Below are 18,561 nucleotides of genomic sequence, written 5' to 3'. Positions count from 1 at the left end.
AAATGTCCTATCCGCTTTTTTTTTCATAAGCATTTGTGAAAATTCCTGAGCAGTGTTAAAACTGAACTGAACCATCAGCTGAGAGATTAATCATGGTTTTATAATAAAAGCAAATTGGCTTTTAAGAGGCAGCTCACTACTCATCCCATTGAGCTTTGCTCCCAGCTAGCCAAAAACATCCAGTTTATCAGTGTAACAAACAAGAACGCATGCAGAGTGGAACATTTACAAGAACGCCACAAAAATTAAAGAAGCATTTGCAGTATTTAGGAACATGCAGAATCCCGAATGATTACTGCAGCATTATTTTCATACACTGTTATAAAAGATGGATGTCGCTACTGTGATGCCACTCATTAATTTTTGAAGCCTGGAGATAAGGGTGCCCAATCCATCTTTACGTTTTGAAACCAGATGTAGTCAGAGAGAGGCAGGTCTGACTGTGAAACCACACCTGCACTTGCTAACAATGAGCTCATTGGCTAATGTACAGCGTACAGTCCTCCTGTCTGAAACATATTTAAAAAAGGACCAAAAAGGAGTGACCGAGTCCATAAAATAAGCAGACAGTTGTTTCCAGAGGTCAAGTTGGAAAGCTGGTTTCCTATTGACTTGTAAAGAATTGCAAGTCTTTTTTATTTCTTTTTTTCTTTTTTGCAACTGTAGGCGTTGCCCCCTAGTGGCTTCTAAATACAACGCAGGTTTAAGGCACCTTTGCTTTATTTTCATACCTGGTGTTTTTGCCGATCCTGTAGACTATCTATATACCGTACTGATTAGTTTGAGCTTTTGCAACAGCAGAAGTGGCACATCAGGACTGTCTGCGTGTTTGAGAAATGGTTCTGTGGTTCAACTCATCATTTTTGTTTTTGTTGTTAATGGAAGTGATGAAACATTATCGCAATCGTGACTTCTTAAATATAAAGTTGAAGTGATTCAGACACTTTAATCATGTAATCTCTGTGAGCTTAGTCTTACTGCTCTCGGTGTATCCACGTACAGTTATATAACAAATAGTCACGTTTTCAGAGGGGACTATAATGACTTTTTTTATTCCTGTACATAGTTTGGCATCTTTTATTATTAAGGTGATCTTTTTTTATGATCCCCGCCTCCGCTTGTGGTATTCTGCTTTGTGCTGTTGTCACATTTTGAATTTGCCTTTTGCGGATCAGGACGCCCTGACTGATCTGACGGGGGACTCTGAACGTTTGCCTGTCGAGGAACAGCAAGGCACCTGGCTTGGCCACAAGGTCAGAAATTAAACGACTCGCCTATGATACATCATCTCAGCGTTACAGTCTCCTGAGATTTTCTCTTTTAACTTTCCTGTGTTCTCCATGGTGCACTTTCAACAAGCAAAGTACATCCTATACTCCAAAGGTCATTTACGTTGTTAATAATAGAATAATTACTTTGGGTGTTTTAATGAGGGAGCAATGGCACAGACTTCCTGTGCATATTTCTTTCTCGCTCATCATCTTCCATCCACTGAATCCCCCCTCTCTCTCTTTCCTCCCAGGGAATGGTTTACTCAGCAGAATACATTAAGAAGAAACTGGAGCAGGAAATGATCTTGTCTCAAGCTTTTGGACGAGACTTGGTACATGACTCAGTATACTGTGTGAAGTATGGCAGGCTGAATGATGATCCTTTTTTATAAGAATTTGTACAGTGTATTTTTATTGGCGTCACTGTAGTACTTTAGTCAAGGCCACACTGGCTGCGTAACATTACCGTAATATTGGCTGTAGTGTATACAACAATTTATTTGGCAAACAGCAACAGAGGCAATTTCTTTAAGTGATTGTCTTCGCTGTGGTAACAAGTGTGCTCTTGTGAATGTAATGACTCTCGCTGTCTCACACAGAACAAGGGCACCATGCATTATGGGCTGGTGATAGTTGGGCATTCTCTCGGTGCAGGCACTGCTGCTATTCTCTCCTTCCTGCTGAGACCTCAGTACCCGACACTTCACTGCTACTCTTACTCTCCACCCGGTGGCCTTCTTAGGTGAGTCAATCTGGATCCCAATCCCAGAGTATCAGTACTACGGTGTGAATGCATTACAAAGGAAGTTACTTAAAGTGTGTTTTTGTTTTGTTTTTTTGTCACTGGTAATGTTCACAAGTCTGTCACATGTTTAGTTTCACTCCCGCTTGCTTGTTTACTTGGGGGCTCATTTATAAAAGGGATCTTGAGTATGGCAGATAACCATGGATACATAATTTTCAGCCAGCTATATATACTCCACCCAAGAATACATGTCGGCTGGCATCAATCTCCTCTACCATTGCTGCGATCTCGTCTTCCAAGCAGTTTGCGTCTCTCATTCGGTCAGTTTCTGACTGAAAACTCATCTGTGCTGGCACTGTGCAGAGGAATGAAAAAACTTTTACTTAATACTTAATATGAAGTTTTTCCATCGCATCAGGGTTTTTTTTTCCCCCCCTCCCTGTGCTTCCAGTGGCCATTGGGGTTGACTGCTCGTGCAAATGCTACTGGCCTGCATACAGCAATGCCAGTGACTCTGTTTCTTTCTTTTTTTTACTGACAGAAATCCTTGTTTTTTTTTTCCAGTTGTTTCAGACATTTTGATACAAGTTGGTCAATTATTTTAAGTATATAAAATAAGAAATTATTTTATTTCTGTGCCGTTTCCCTTTGGCTTAAATCTCTTTGCAGGGAGGGGTTTGTGCTTTGTTTTTGTTTTTTTTTATTTGGGGTTTTTTTCCCCTATCACATGTGAGTTAAAAAATTGGATGCTCAGGATGTGTGACAGAAACACTTTCTCTTTAATGCTTACAATCTATTTTTATAAACCAATAACAAGCAGGTCATAAGGAATTACTTTAAATTCAGGCATAAATCCAAGAAGATTTTTATCAAGTAGGTCTTTTTCATGTTGTTCTGGGTCGTCTTTCGCAATACATACCAATGCTATTACTCACTTTATTTCTCAACAGAGCTGAGAAATTTCTTGTGATTTTAACAATACCAGTATGAGCAAAGTGGTCCAGTTTGTTTTTTTTGTTTGTTTTCCCGGTTTCCTTTTTTTAAAAAAACCTTATTTAATTGTAGAGGCAAACAAACAGTGAAGAGAGAGGAGGTGAATTGGAAGTAGAAGCCCAAACTCTTTCACTCTCAAGAAACTAGTTCAGGGGTGAGCTAGATGAAAGAGGAAATATAAACCAATATTTTGAGGCTAAACCAAGAGACATTTATTTTGGGGGGTTGCTTTTTGGGACAGGAAAGCAGTGAGAAATTACTGGGGAAATATGTGCAGTAAATGGCCTTCAGGCAGGTTTGAGGATTTGCTTTCTGGGCTTGAGGAATTGTGGTTTTAAATCCTACTTTAGTTGCCACTGATTGGTCAGAGTATCTTCCTGAAACAGATCAGAGGAAGCAGGTATCCTGATTGACATTCTGGTAGATGAAACGCAGCTTTGATGGATGCAGCTACAGATTTCTACTAAATTTAGTGTAATCCTTTCACAGTTTTCACAGTTACTGAATTATTTGAAAATGATGATAGACCCGGCGTATGTAGCAGATCTGCAGAGATGGACATTGCTATAAACATTTTCTTTTTTTTACCCATCCCCTCAGGAAGTCTCGTTCCTCAGTCTGAGAAGAAATATATTCTCCTTTAAGTGTAGGTGCAAGGTGGTGCATTTTACTGTGGACAAGTACCCCAAAGCTGTGGTTTGTACTTTCAGATCATCTTTTTTTGTAACGATGTAGCCTATTTTTGGTCCAGTGGTTCAGAGTTGACTTTTATTTTGACTGTGCACAGTTAACACTGCATACCACCATGCAGCTGGATAACTGTTTGCTATGCAAATTGTACTGGAAGGAAGCTTGTACCAAGAGGAAATTAAATGCTGCAGTGCACCTTTTAGTATTCTGTTAAAATCATCATGCATGGCAGTTCTTAAACTGCTGTCACAAGATTTCACAGAAGAGGGGTGGCTAAAGAAAAGCATGAGTAGATGTAGTATAAGCCCCACTAAAGCACTGTTTGTTGCCCACATGTATGCAGATGAGGGAAAAAAAAGATTAAGCCCCTTTTAAAGTTATAGTTTGTGTCCAAATTTTCCCAATGGCTTTTTGCCCCTCATGGGATATTGTCGTCACCCCACTCGGTGGACGGGGGGTTTGGCAGCTCACCGTATCAGTGTTTCTAAGTATCAAGAACCAGAATGAGAAGTTTCATCAAGAAATTCACTAAGAATCACACAGTTTAGAGAAAGAAGCAAGAGCCGTGCAACCCAAACACCACTGTTTCCACCGTGAAACATGGTGGTGAGAGTGTTATGCTGTGGGGATGTTTCCGTGCCTCTGAAACTGGGAATCTCGTTGAGGTGGAAGAAATCACAATGAAATAAGGATATGTGAAGATTTTAAAGGAGACCTGAAGCAGGCAGAAGCAAAACTGGGTCTGGGTCATCGCTTCATCTTCCAACACCACCACGACCCAAAACATACGCCGCTCCTGGTGAACAAATACCTCCTGAAAATTAGGGTCCATGTCAGAAGACAATCAAAGGAGCTTTAGAGATTCGCCAAAGAAGAATAGGCTGGGAATGTGAGACTTGTTGAAAACTACAATAAACGACTGCAGTAATTTTGACCATTGTAATGTTTGTTTTTTGTGAAATAATTTTGTTTCCATGTGCAAAGTACAGTAATGTGAGCATGCATAGGAAAACAAGGATGGTTGGAAAAGCTGTGTTTAAAAAAGCTCCTGGGAAATGCTCTTTTTTCCTCATCTATATAAGTTAATAATATGATAAACGTGTATTGTTTCTACAAATAATACAGTAAACTTTATCTGGATGGTATCTCTAGTTGATCTTGCAGGATTTATATGAACAGAGAACATCCTTTTTAGCTGAATGATCTGGTTATTCTTGCAATGAACTCTTGCATCAAAACTTAATTTTCTTAGTATTAATTACATCACTGAATGCTAAATGAATGCCTCTAATTAGCTATTGCATTCCCCCAATGTGGCATAAACATAGGCTTTCCAGCACATATGGTGTATGCCACATAATGAGTGCACACTCCACAGTGGCACAGCTGCACTTTCAATTCATCAGACTTGCAACCATTTTCCAGTCATTAAACCTTAAACTCAAAAGGGGTTTTGTATTAAAACTTTACATTGCGCTGTTCAGTCACATGCTATAGGCTATCACATCACTATTTAAGAGTAACTGCCGACATTGTCAAAGCTTTGAGTTGCTGTTTTTGTTTTTTCATGGATTCAGCTCATTCATAGTAAACCCTTTGTGCATTTCCAAAAGTAGGCCTCCTTCATCATCTTCTTTTCGGTAACCTGTTCACATGCAAATCAATTGTAGAAGTGCAGTTCATGTTAAATCCACGGGTTTACATATTAAGGGAGAGATGGGCAAACAGGAAGGGCGCTTCTTCTGAAGACGTGTAGTTCTTGTTTACCAGCTGCATCACCAGTAGACTTTTTAACCTCCAGAGTGTTCCTGTTTTTCTCTCCGTCTTCATGACGTCATGTGCTCCTGGGGACATGAACTGCAGTGTAAGCACCACAAAGGTGGCTTTGAGGACTTTGGCAGGTGACATCACTCTCAAGGGAGTGTGTGTATCGTCAGAATTCTGTAAAGGCAGAAAGACGACGCAGGTCTGAGAACACACTGGTGTTGCAGCTGGTGTGAACCCATCACGAGATGGTCTCTAATTTTCTTAAAATCTTCTCCCCATGATTTGCAGTATTCTATCAACCAGGGCATTTTTATTATGGTAAAACAGAGTGCATCCTGTAAATATGTAGCGTGCAGACTATGTGCCATTATTTTCCCTCTGTGTATCCAGTACTCCGTAATTTAACTACTTCTTTTTTTTTTTTTTTGTCCTTTTATGCACCCAGTGAGGATGCCATGGAGTACTCCAAAGAGTTTGTGTCATCTGTAGTTTTGGGAAAAGACCTGGTGCCAAGGTATCCTCTTTTACTACATCAGTATACTCATGTTACTTTCACCCTTCTGCAGTATTACCCACAGTAGCCTTCTGCTCTGTCATAGGCTTGGCCTGTCACAACTAGAGGGTTTCCGACGCCACCTTCTGGAAGTTTTACAAAAGAGTAACAAGCCAAAGGTGACTTAACTTCTTGATGTTATAGAAGATTACAGACTTGTAGAGCATTTGCTGTATGAAATCATCTGGAACATAAAACAAATGATTGTTTCACAAAAAGCATGCACTAATGAGAGAAGGCTGATCGTTGCTGTTTTTTAATCTATTAAATTCAGCATTATAAAACCTGTAGAATTTCTCATTTTTTATTCCTGAAAGTTTTGTCATGAAGGAATGCATACAAATATAGAAATGCATACTTAAAAAAATAAAATAAAAAATTCTTACAGTGGAGGATCATTGCGGGAGGCACTAAATGCATCCCAAAATCAGAGCTTCCACTAGAGGATGATGATCCTCAGTCTCAGCCTGCAGCACCTCCAAGCAGTCGCTTGTGGCTACACCCCAGTGACCTCAGCATTGCCTTGTCAGCCTCCACACCCCTCTACCCACCTGGCAGGATCATCCACGTGGTACACAACCATCCTCCAGAGATATGGTAAGAAAACTGGTTTGAAAGCTGCTGCAATTAAATGCAAACATGCGTTTTCTTTTTCTGTATTACCGTGTCTAAAGGTAAAACAGAAAGTTCATCCTTATATATTTTTCTTCATACTGCAGTACTTTTTAAGGCACTTGGTGTTTAAAGGTGCTATGACAACAAACTGACTTGCCTTGTTCGTCTTGGAGTCCTTTTGCTTTTTAATCTTTTACCCCAACATATGAGTTTTTTGACTTGATACAAAAATATTCCACTTAGTGGTGTTATACAGTGCCCCCCATGTTCTGTATTGTGAGGAAAATATATTAAGTCAACCTGTGTGTTTACTATTTCTCATTATGACTGATAGATTTTCTCTCTTTCTCCCTCTCCCTTTTAGCTGTGGTCAGGAAGAGCCAACCTATTCAGCATTGTTGGGGGACAACAAAGCTTTCAATGAGGTCATCATATCACCTGCCATGCTTAATGAGCACATGCCCCACATGGTGATGGAGGGTCTCAACAAGGTCTGTTTTTTAAATCTGCATGCATGCATTATTTCGAGAGGGGGTGTATTTGAAATTGTGCAAAAACGGCTTTTTAATTTTGTTCTTGATTTCCAACACTGGGTAACGGATTACACGGGTGATGCTTACGTGGGGATTGGCTCTAACAATGAAAGAAAATAAACAAAAGAGATGTGGGTCTTAATAAAGGGTGGAATACTTATTACAGGTTGTTTTATTAAAAATAGAGGCCAGTAGCAATTTTATGTTTTACTTTTAGTTTATCATTTTATTCTGGAGACGAGGGCAATCTTAATTAAAAATTCACTCAAAGCATTTTAGTAAATTGAGAGCTTAACTGTATGAAATTTATCTGGAAACATGCCCATAAAAATATTTAAATATGTTTTTCTACAGACATTTGCAGGTATTGTTACTAATAAACCCTGTGAAGAGTGATGACATCTAGAGAGAACTTAATTGAAAATTGAAGATTTCCTTATCCTTTAAATCTACCCATCTTGTGGCTTTCAATAACATTGGGGACTTGAACTAGAAATTATCATATGTTGGTTATTGTCATTTAGTTCCTGTAGTTGCACCATGCAAAAAAAATGTGCAATTTCAAAGGTAAAGGTCTTAGGATCACCAAGTTTTAATTTAAATGGAGTTAAGAATTAGTTTTGAAGCATTTCAAAAATTTTAATGCGACTCCGTTGTTACTTTATGCATGTCATTAACCTACAACTCACCACACCTTTTTGTTTTTCTCCACATTGCTCCTGTCTCAAAGCATGGGAATTGTTCACTCGTGGCTGGTTTCACGGTCTTTCTTTGGTCTTTTTGAGCCTGTTCGTCATGGACGTTGAACATCTGTTTTGATAACAGGGTATTAATGTGAATGTTTGCATGTGATGGACTGATTTTGGGGGATTGCACTTGTTGTGGCTGAGGACTTCACGTTGTGTGGTGTTTTTCCCGTCTGTATATGGTGTTTTTCAGCTTGGTTTTGCCTTTGTGTTTGTCTCTCTAGATGAATGTTTAAAGTTAAGTATGTGTGTATTTGTGAAGTGTGTGCGTGTAGAGGATATAGTGGTGTGATATATTTGGTGTTTCTGCAGGTACTGGAACCATTTTGTCTCCTGTCTGAGCAGGCAAACTTGGAAGCAGAGGAACTGGGAATCAGTCAACCTACATCCAGTACCACTGATTTAATAGTCTCCCAAACAAAACTAAACGCTAGTCCTCCTCCCTCCAACTCTTCATCTGCCAACCACAAAGACCTGTCTTGCACTGGCTCCCTTGCAGAGACTGAAACTGTCTCTACACCACTCGCTGTCACTTCTTCTTCTTCAGTTCCAGATGCTGAGTCTGTTCTTCCACCTCCTCTGTCAGACTTTAACTCTGTGTCTCAGCCATGCATGGTGTCTGTCCCTTCCAACACCCAGTCAGGAGTTCTTCCAGCTGAAGATGATTCATGCGTTTTACCACAACCTCAGTCAGAACCACGCGTCTCTCACCACCGTCAAGAGGAAATCCGATCTAACGAGTCTAACAGTCCTCAGATAGAAAACTCTCCTCCCGAGATAAAAGTGCCAAACAATCTTTTTGAATCTGTTGTCTAAACTTGATCACATTTAGACGCTGACAAATTCTATTACTATGTACATTACTAGTCTACATATTCTAAGGAGATGCTAATCGTAAGACTGAATTCAACTTTTGCTTGTTGCATTCAGTGTTGGAAACATTTCTGCATTATGTGCAAAACTCAGATGTTGGCCAGTCTTAGGACAAAGGCTAGAGCCAAAAGTCATAGTAAAGCTGCTATTTTTTATTTTTTTTAAAACTGATTTTAGAGCAACCATAATGACCAGTATGTAAAGAATCCTTTTTAACCAGCAACTGGCATTTTTATTCTGTCAGCTTGCTGGATCCAACAAGTCCAAGCAATTTACTGGTTGCCTTTAAAAGGTGTTTCTCCAAAAGTATTAAGTGTGACATTGAAACTCAGCTGAATAGCTGGCACATCAAGTTTTAGAGGGTAAAGAAATGCGCATCCACAAGGCGATGTGGTAAAATGTTATCAATAACCATTTCCATTAATACATCACTGGTTAATGATGTATACAATGGTACAGGAGCATGCGATGGCTTTAAACCATGGAGTCAGAAACGATGAGTCCAAACTCACCTGGACTCCTTTTCTTGTTAATCATCATCCAGCTTTCCACAAACCAACCCTTGTTCTTTTTTCCATTCCTCTCTCAGCTGCAGTGCCTGTGGTCAAGTGCTTTGGCACAAACTTTCTAATCCTGGTCCTCAACGTAACAAGTTTTCTTTGTAGTCACAAAGTTTCTATGGTAACCTAATTTCTTCCACATTAACTGCTCTTTCTTCCTTCCTGCCTGGGTTTTTCAGTAGCTGCAGCTCTTCTCTGTGGATGTGTTTCCCTTTTTATTTTTGCTCTTTGAAAGCACACATTCAGAACATAATCCCCTAGAAAAAGATTTTGGTTTTCTTATTACTGGCATGTAAGAGAGTGGGTTTACTATTCAAAATAAATTTGTAGTTTACACAATTTTATATCCTTCACTGTACACTTCATATGTCAGTGTGCTTTTATTAATTCTATACACTAATACTGTTGGGATAGGCAATGCAAAAAACCGTCCAAGTATAAATTTGATGTATTTTGTCATCATTTGTAGTTGTTGTGTCTACAGTCATAGATATGTTTGCTGTTGTTGGTGCCAGTTATCTCATGTGGTTTATTACTTGCAGAAGCATGTTCTCATGTGTCTTTAAACTCAACCATGTAACACATTGTTTACATTTGTGCAAATTGGTTATGGATGACAATATAACCATAATAAATATATTAGCTTTTGTCTTTTTGTGTTATTTTCTCTTTTAATCACCTCATTCCATTGTCACGTGTATTTTTTGTGTGTGTTCATGTCCTCTCATATTTCCACCTGTTTTTATACCACAATATGTTGTCTTTTGAGTCATTAAAGTTAACCAAACAATTGCGTGCTGATGTGTGGCTTGCCATTAATGTTTTGGGGTTTGTTTGGGTTTTTTTTTTTTTTTTTTTGTTCTGTTCTCATTTATGTCAGCAAACATAACACGGTTTGTATTTTGTTGGACAAACTTTGTGTTGAACGTGTTTCCAAGATGGATAAGACACTCGTATGGTTTGTTATTCCCTGTAGTGGTAATGCAGGTCTTGCATAGTTCTTGCTCAGGCATCATGACTCTGTTGTGGGTGTTTAATGTCAGCTGGAGTAGGTGTCAGCTCACCTTCAGATTGCACTTATATGTAACTGAACTACGCTGCTTTTTAACACTATACTACAAGCACTTGTGCGCTTATAAATATAGTTGTAGTGGTGACCCACATAATATTTTTGAAACCATTATAATCTTACTGAAGTTGATCCAAGTGCATAACTGGCATTCGATATTTGAATCTTTTGGTTCTTTGGGAATTTTTTTTCTCATGTTTTGCTGACGAAGAGGAAGAAAACACCTCAGCATCTCTGTTTGAATCTAGAAAATGAATAAAGGAAAAACAGTAGAAAGGGTTTTAAAAACTACAAAATCATTGGCTGTCTGCTAGCATAGGCCAGTTTAGAAACATTTCACATATAAAACATGATTAGTCAGATTAACTTTTTCCAGTTATATATTTTTATGAAGTTGTCCTGTTTATTTTGAAACGGGTCGTCCCTCTATCAGTCAAGTCATGTATCTGTTTATACTCCTGTGCTTGTGACAGGTGCTGGAGAACTACAACAAAGGGAAAACTGCTTTGCTGTCAGCAGCCAAGATCATGGTGAGCCCCACAGAAGTGGACTTAAACCCAGAGACCTTGTTCGTCGATACATCAACAACCTCTCAGCAGCCAACGCCTACAACCCACCACCGCAGGAACAGCAGTGTTCGGTTAGTACATCAGGCACCACTGTGGGCATGTTTAAGCCTGAAAGGCTATGTAAAATAGTTTCATCTTCATATTCAGCTTTCACTCTTGCCTAGTATGTAATAGTAGCAAATCTCTAAGTATAAGAGAAATCACTGGGAAATGATGCCTTGTAATGTAGCTATATAACCAGTACTAAAAAAAATACAACTGCTACTAACTACTACTTTATTTTCTCAAAATTATTTTTGTTTGTTCTGTATGTTTAAAAAAAAAAAAAAAAAAAAAAAAGACAAAAAACATTGTTACGGTAAGCAAAGCATGCCAATACTAATTTTGCATAATGTATTCCCTTCTCTCATGCACGCATGCACGCTGTCTGAACACAGAGCCGTTGCAACGTATGGTAGTATTCAGTTCCCACCTCGCCCTCTCTGGTTTAGCCCCTGTCCAAAGTCAGTGTGAACTCCTGGTACAAATGGTTAAATTACGAAGGTACTATCACAAAGTTTTATGACTCTGTCCACAGAAATGAAAAACCGTACCAGATTTAAGTTAGACCAATTTCCTTTTTAAGGCGGTCTCTATGTGGACCTTTGGACACTATTCAGACCATTTGTATATGCCTGTTTTCTCGTCGTGTCCCTCTGCTGTGCCATGAAAGAGGACGCCTAGTTCAAGTTATATGCACTAAATGTCTCCCTCTGTTACCTCGGGACATTATAGTAGAACTTTGACAGTCTGTTAGTAGCAGGTGCATTCACTGTGAACGACCCCATGAAGGGATAATAATAATAATGGATTGGATTTATATAGCGCTTTTCAAGGCACCCAAAGCGCTTTACAATACCACTATTCATTCACTCTCACATTCATACACTGGTGGACGCAAGCTACAGTTGTAGCCACAGCTGCCCTGGGGCAGACTGACAGAAGTGAGGCTGCCATATCGCGCCATCGGCCCCTCTGGCCAACACCAGTAGGCAAGTAGGGTAAAGTGTCTTGCCCAGGGACACAACGACCAGGACAGAGAGCTTGGCTACTGGCTGGAATCGTCCACTGAAGAGTGCTGCTTGAGCTTTACCCTGAGAACCAGCTCTCAACAGCAGTAGACATGTAATATGAAGGCTGGATGATGTTTTCTACCATCTGCACAAGTGTACACGCAAGCAGTCACGATGGGACTTTAAAAGAGTGAGCAGCAGTCCAAAGGTACACAGGAAGTTGATCTTGAGGGTTTATTAAACGATTCTTAAGTGAAAGGTTGGGGTTCTTTTTTTTGTTTTTGTGGACAGACTCACAGAACCTTTTGATCCCACCTTGTACTTTACCTCTCCTGTATTATAAGCCAATACAAGAGCACATGCACTTGGATACACTCTTGCCCTTCCAGTCTCTTTCCTCTTGTTTTTTTTTTTTTTTTTAATCTTTCCTCCATCTACAGGGAGTGCAGAATTATTAGGCAAATGAGTATTTTGTCCACATCATCCTCTTCATGCATGTTGTCCTACTCCAAGCTGTATAGGCTCGAAAGCCTACTACCAATTAAGCATATTAGGTGATGTGCATCGCTGTAATGAGAAGGGGTGTGGTCTAATGACATCAACACCCTATATCAGGTGTGCATAATTATTAGGCAACTTCTTTTCCTTTGGCAAAATGGGTCAAAAGAAGGACTTGACAGGCTCAGAAAAGTCAAAAATAGTGAGATATCTTGCAGAGGGATGCAGCAGTCTCAAAATTGCAAAGCTTCTGAAGCGTGATCATCGAACAATCAAGCGTTTCATTCAAAATAGTCAACAGGGTCGCAAGAAGCGTGTGGAAAAACCAAGGCGCCAAATAACTGCCCATGAACTGAGAAAAGTCAAGCGTGCAGCTGCCAAGATGCCACTTGCCACCAGTTTGGCCATATTTCAGAGCTGCAACATCACTGGAGTGCCCAAAAGCACAAGGTGTGCAATACTCAGAGACATGGCCAAGGTAAGAGAGGCTGAAAGACGACCACCACTGAACAAGACACACAAGCTGAAACGTCAAGACTGGGCCAAGAAATATCTCAAGACTGATTTTTCTAAGGTTTTATGGACTGATGAAATGAGAGTGAGTCTTGATGGGCCAGATGGATGGGCCCGTGGCTGGATTGGTAAAGGGCAGAGAGCTCCAGTCCGACTCAGACGCCAGCAAGGTGGAGGTGGAGTACTGGTTTGGGCTGGTATCATCAAAGATGAGCTTGTGGGGCCTTTTCGGGTTGAGGATGGAGTCAAGCTCAACTCCCAGTCCTACTGCCAGTTTCTGGAAGACACCTTCTTCAAGCAGTGGTACAGGAAGAAGTCTGCATCCTTCAAGAAAAACATGATGTTCATGCAGGACAATGCTCCATCACACGCGTCCAAGTACTCCACAGCGTGGCTGGCAAGAAAGGGTATAAAAGAAGAAAAACTAATGACATGGCCTCCTTGTTCACCTGATCTGAACCCCATTGAGAACCTGTGGTCCATCATCAAATGTGAGATTTACAAGGAGGGAAAACAGTACACCTCTCTGAACAGTGTCTGGGAGGCTGTGGTTGCTGCTGCACGCAATGTTGATGGTGAACAGATCAAAACACTGACAGAATCCATGGATGGCAGGCTCTTGAGTGTCCTTGCAAAGAAAGGTGGCTATATTGGTCGCTGATTTGTTTTTGTTTTGTTTTTGAATGTCAGAAATGTATATTTGTGAATGTGGAGATGTTATATTGGTTTCACTGGTAAAAATAAATAATTGAAATGGGTATATATTTGTTTTTTGTTAAGTTGCCTAATAATTATGCACAGTAATAGTCACCTGCACACACAGATATCCCCCTAAAATAGCTAAAACTAAAAACAAACTAAAAACTACTTCCAAAAACATTCAGCTTTGCTATTAATGAGTTTTTTGGGTTCATTGAGAACATGGTTGTTGTTCAATAATAAAATTATTCCTCAAAAATACAACTTGCCTAATAATTCTGCACTCCTGTATGTAGTATTTTGCAATGTTCACCTGCTCTGTAGACTCTAGATACCTGTAGTTTCAGTACTAACACTTTTCATTTCTATCCTTTTTCTTTAACCTTCCGTGAGTTATTTTGACTCGTTTTCATGCCTGTCTTGTGTTTTGAATCCCCTCACCTCTCTTTTCCCTTTCATTATGTTCCAACCCACTCTTCTCCTCTCCTCTAGCTCGTGTGCCCAGTCTGAAATATCTCTGGATGGTTTCTCTGAGTGCCCCCCTCCTCCAGTGCCTGTAGTACTGCGTGGAGCACGAGAACGTTTGGCAGTGGAGCTGAGGGACCGCAAAGCACCCTTAGCTGTCATGGAGAGTCTCTCAGATGCAGAGTCCCTGTATAGTCTGGATTCCCGACGGTCCTCTGCTGCATTAAGGGGTTCACCAATGCTGGGTAGCCTCCCGTTCCCTTTGGATGCCCCAATCCCAGAGGAGAACCCATCTCTGAGCTCTCGCACTGAGCTACTATCTGCAGATGTCCTCTGCCAAGCAACAACAGAGCATCTGGGTGAGGTTGGGCCCTTCTTTACCCCACTGGAATCCAGATCAACCCCAGATTATCCTATGAGGCTGTCCCCTGCCACACCTCGCTACAGTGGACTCCATTCCCCAGCTCTTCTAAACCAGAGTGTCTTGGCTAAGTCTTACAAAACTGAGACTAACGCCAACTTGAAAATGCTTCCTGATGAGGATCACCAACAAATGCCTGGTGTCTACAGCCCAGGGAGCACACCTGTTGCTCCCCTAAGTCCACATATTGGTACTAGACCAATGGATAGAGAAAAGGAAGACTGGGAGCTGGAAACGGCAGAGAAACAGTTAAGTGCAGAGACTAGACCAGCGGTTTCTACACCTCCACCCCATCTATCCAATGGAAACCCCAGCCAGGCAGTGCTGGAGTTTGCCCAATACTTAGACTCTCTTTTCAGACTGGATGGCAGCAGCTCACCAACTCTGGACCTTTCTGATGGGGAGTCAGAATCAGGCCGGGGCTCCTTTGGGCAGGGTGAGTGTCTTGGAGATGAGCAGCGGTTGGATGACAAACAACTTCTGGCCAGGGCAACAGTGGAGCCTAATCTAGTTCCTAAGCCCCCGCGCACTTTTGCTGGATCCGCTGACCCCTCTTCGGGCATATCTTTGTCACCCTCCTTCCCTCTCTCTTCATCTGAGGAACTCAACGACCTTTCTCCTAGCGAGGGTGCCCCGTCAGCCATACACTCCCTACGAACATCACCCCCTTGCCACTGCCCTGAAGAGAACACACTATCGTCTATGGTGTAGAGTGCGCTCTGAAGTCTCCAATGCCCTTTGCTCTGATTGAGAGGTGCAGTCAATTTCAGATTTTAAAACATATCACAGTACATGCATGCGATGGAATGCAGTTACTCATCTGAGATCCAGTGACAGAATTTGACTGACCAACTCACACGATATTCCCATTCTTCAGGTGTACCCCTTTGAACTCTGTTTATAGCATTTTCACACTATTGCAATGACTAAGAAAAAAAAAGGATACCTCTCTCTGCATGCCAGGGGGCTGTGCTGCTTTTGGGTGAATATATAAATAACTGTAGCTTCACAATGCCATTTGAAAATGTTGTCTCACCCACATGGGAATGCGTCCACATTACATCAATTCCCTGAAGTAACCAAATCAAAGGGAGAATATTTAACTGAGCAGGGATTCAAAAATTAACACTGTAGAAGAGGTTAGCATAGGCACATCATCTGGGTTGATGTACTGGACGACTTCCTGCACACTCAGCAGCTCCGGAAATTTGTCCAGCTTTTATTTTTGTTTGATTTCTTTAAATCAGAAATGTGAAGATGGACATTTTGTTAATAAATAGAAGTGATAAGATTTCAAGAAATGTTCCTCAGGTCTACAAAGAATTGACTTTGAGAAAGAGAGTAAGTGTGTTACATTGGTGAGAATCCATGTGTCTTAAACATTTAGTGATTGTGACAAAGTTATTTCAGATGCCTATGGATGTTTTTGAGTCTTTTGGTTACTCTTTATAATGCATGATGATAATTTTTTTTGTAATTTATTTATTCTTCAAGAGAAATCATCATTAAAACCACCTTAGACTGACATTTGATTACTTGCGCACATCATTGCTCAATTTACCCCTCTTGCCAAAAAAAAACATTTAATACATCGTCTTGCCAAATGTATTTATGGGATGTAATTTTGTATATGTATATGGATATTGCTTTATTTAAAAACAAGCTAAGTTCATTATCTCCTTCCCTAGCCATCCTGTTGATTACCCACATAGACTGTTACACAGCAACTCCAGAAAAGATGTCATCCTGACCTTAAAACACTGCCATGGCTTTCTTTTCCAAAACACAGCCTCTGTACACCGGAGTTTATAGGAATATCAAACTTGCTAATAGTTGTCCTAGTTTCATAATAATTACTGTACAGTTCTTCTTGGAGAGCTCTTAGAAACAGGTCAGTCTGCATGCATTCCAGAGTAGCATGGCTGGTATAGAACGTGTCTTGTCCTTAAGCCACAGTAAAGAAGCTCTAAATGTGTCCAGAAATTACCATCATATGTAAACTCAAACTTTTGAGAGGCTCAATAGTCGCCAAGGTCATCAGACAGGACCAAATTATATATCCTACAGCTCTCTCGGGATAGATTTCTCTTGTTCTGAAGGTGCTTTGTCATTTTGGACATCAAGGCGTTTGCTTCCCTTTAATACGGTTCATCTCAAACATGCTTGAGGTTGGACTGAATGAATAAGTGTACTCGAACATTGCATTTGCCGACTCTAACTGCTGTGTGCAGCACAGTATCTTCCATATCACTCTGGGTGTAACCGATGGGTCACGATTTGAATTATTACACTTAATGTTGTTATCACTTTATTGCTATATTTGCTGGTATTATTATCCTTATTGCTCTTGCAACAGATTGGTTTGACGTCAGTGGTTTTTATCTCAGTTTTTAAGGAAAGTACGGAGAACTTTTTCGACTTTCCCAGATGTAAGGAGTTAAACATTTCAGGGTTCCCCCCCCCCCCCCCGTCTTGAGTGGAGAAAAAAATTTGACATTCTGCCATGCCACTGGTAACAATATGCTTTTTGTTTTTGCAAATGTGTCATGGTGGTGAGACATGCTGCAGAGTGACAGCTTTCTCACAGTGAGTGACCTTTGGTGGAGCGCCACCATCAAGCCTGGAGTCACCATAGTGATCTGCACAGTCTCTCCAATTGGAATAAGATTTGCTGTGGTTACTCACAGCAGACCAGCCAGCCAGTTTACAGTCTGACACTACTGAAATCATGCTGCCAGTCCCAGTAGACACACTAAGGTTGGGCCAACAATTTCCTACATTCAGTAGCTTTGCTTGCAGCTGGTCATGCACTAAACACTGCTGAAAGAAAGCACCAATATTTTCCACCATGATGTGTATAGCACCATCTTCTATGTGTAATTATTTATACAGATGTCTAAAAAAAAAGATGAATTCCAATAGAGTCATGTAGAAAACAACTATATAACAATAAGGAGATAATTACTATATTAAAAAGATATCAGTATTGACATATATATATATATATATATATATATATATATATATATATATATATATATATATATATATATATATATATATATATATATATATAAAAAGATTTCATCTGACAGTTATTTATTAAAACTATTGGCAGATTTAAGAATTGGACTTTATTTAAAGGAATAATTCAAGTATGTCTTGTCCATGTTTACCTGGTTTGCTTCCCGTCCTTTCCTGCCCCACAATGAGAATGTATTTAATCCCTCTCCCTCACTACCCCGCCTGTAATGAAATAAACTACAAACTGAAAAATATCCATTTGTGTCCTAACCTTTTTTTCCCCAATATGTGCTGCTGATATGTCTGTTTAAATGAGCCATAAATGTATATATTAAATTTGCTTGTTTTTATTTTTTAAAATAAAGTTTTCGATTGTGTTTGTTTGCTCACGCATGAATTTTGGATTTGGGTCCTTTAGATTTGATGTAAAGGCTGGATCAGTGGTTTTAGAAGTGCTGAGAGGCCAGATATATTTTGTGTAAAGATGAGCTGTTTGAGCTATTATAAGCCCAGGTGTAGGTGCATTGTATTATGAGTGTACAGCAGGTCAGATTAGAGTCTACTGCTGAGCCTTTAAAGAGGCGTCATGGGTCAAATGATGTCGAGTGGATGTGAGGTGTTGATAAGACCAAGGATATATACTGTACATCCACTCCCACTAATATTTGGTTGAATGTCCTTTAGCAAACTGCACCTCGACCAGATGCTTTTAAAATAGCCATCAGTAAGCTTGTGGTATAATTAGGGCCCGAGCACTGAGAGTGCGAAGGCCCTATTGTATCTGCTCCGTTTCTTATTATTATTATTCAGGCAAAACAAGGGCCTTTTTGAGGGCCTAAACATGGTCAAAAACTCATGAAATTTTGCACACATGCCAGGTCTGGTGAAAAATTTTGTATTTTAAT

The 18,561-nt window shown here is 40.1% G+C and overlaps 1 protein-coding gene across 2 annotated transcripts in view; it reads left to right on the top strand.

The window, feature by feature from the left end:
* The window catches only part of dagla (diacylglycerol lipase, alpha), a 41,197-nt gene extending 24,107 nt beyond the window's left edge, over positions 1-17,090 (top strand). The window contains exons 12-21 of one of the 2 annotated variants that reach the window (XM_085402657.1): positions 1,176-1,253; positions 1,523-1,603; positions 1,871-2,013; positions 5,912-5,980; positions 6,066-6,138; positions 6,408-6,616; positions 6,999-7,125; positions 10,889-11,055; positions 11,325-11,342; positions 14,239-17,090. In XM_085402657.1, the coding sequence (XP_085258783.1) occupies positions 1,176-1,253; positions 1,523-1,603; positions 1,871-2,013; positions 5,912-5,980; positions 6,066-6,138; positions 6,408-6,616; positions 6,999-7,125; positions 10,889-11,055; positions 11,325-11,342; positions 14,239-15,343 (2,070 nt within the window). In that variant the 3' untranslated portion in view covers positions 15,344-17,090. The remainder of the gene's footprint in view (positions 1-1,175; positions 1,254-1,522; positions 1,604-1,870; positions 2,014-5,911; positions 5,981-6,065; positions 6,139-6,407; positions 6,617-6,998; positions 7,126-10,888; positions 11,056-11,324; positions 11,343-14,238) is intronic. The other variant, XM_085402658.1, reaches the window with a different exon arrangement.
* Positions 17,091-18,561: the final 1,471 nt, after the last annotated feature.

This window comes from Rhamphochromis longiceps, linkage group LG1 (genome assembly GCF_057381845.1).
Source record: "Rhamphochromis longiceps isolate RC_006_pf linkage group LG1, R_longiceps_female_GT1.1, whole genome shotgun sequence".
Lineage (NCBI taxonomy): Eukaryota > Metazoa > Chordata > Actinopteri > Cichliformes > Cichlidae > Rhamphochromis > Rhamphochromis longiceps.
This window is presented reverse-complemented; position numbering and strand designations above follow the sequence as displayed.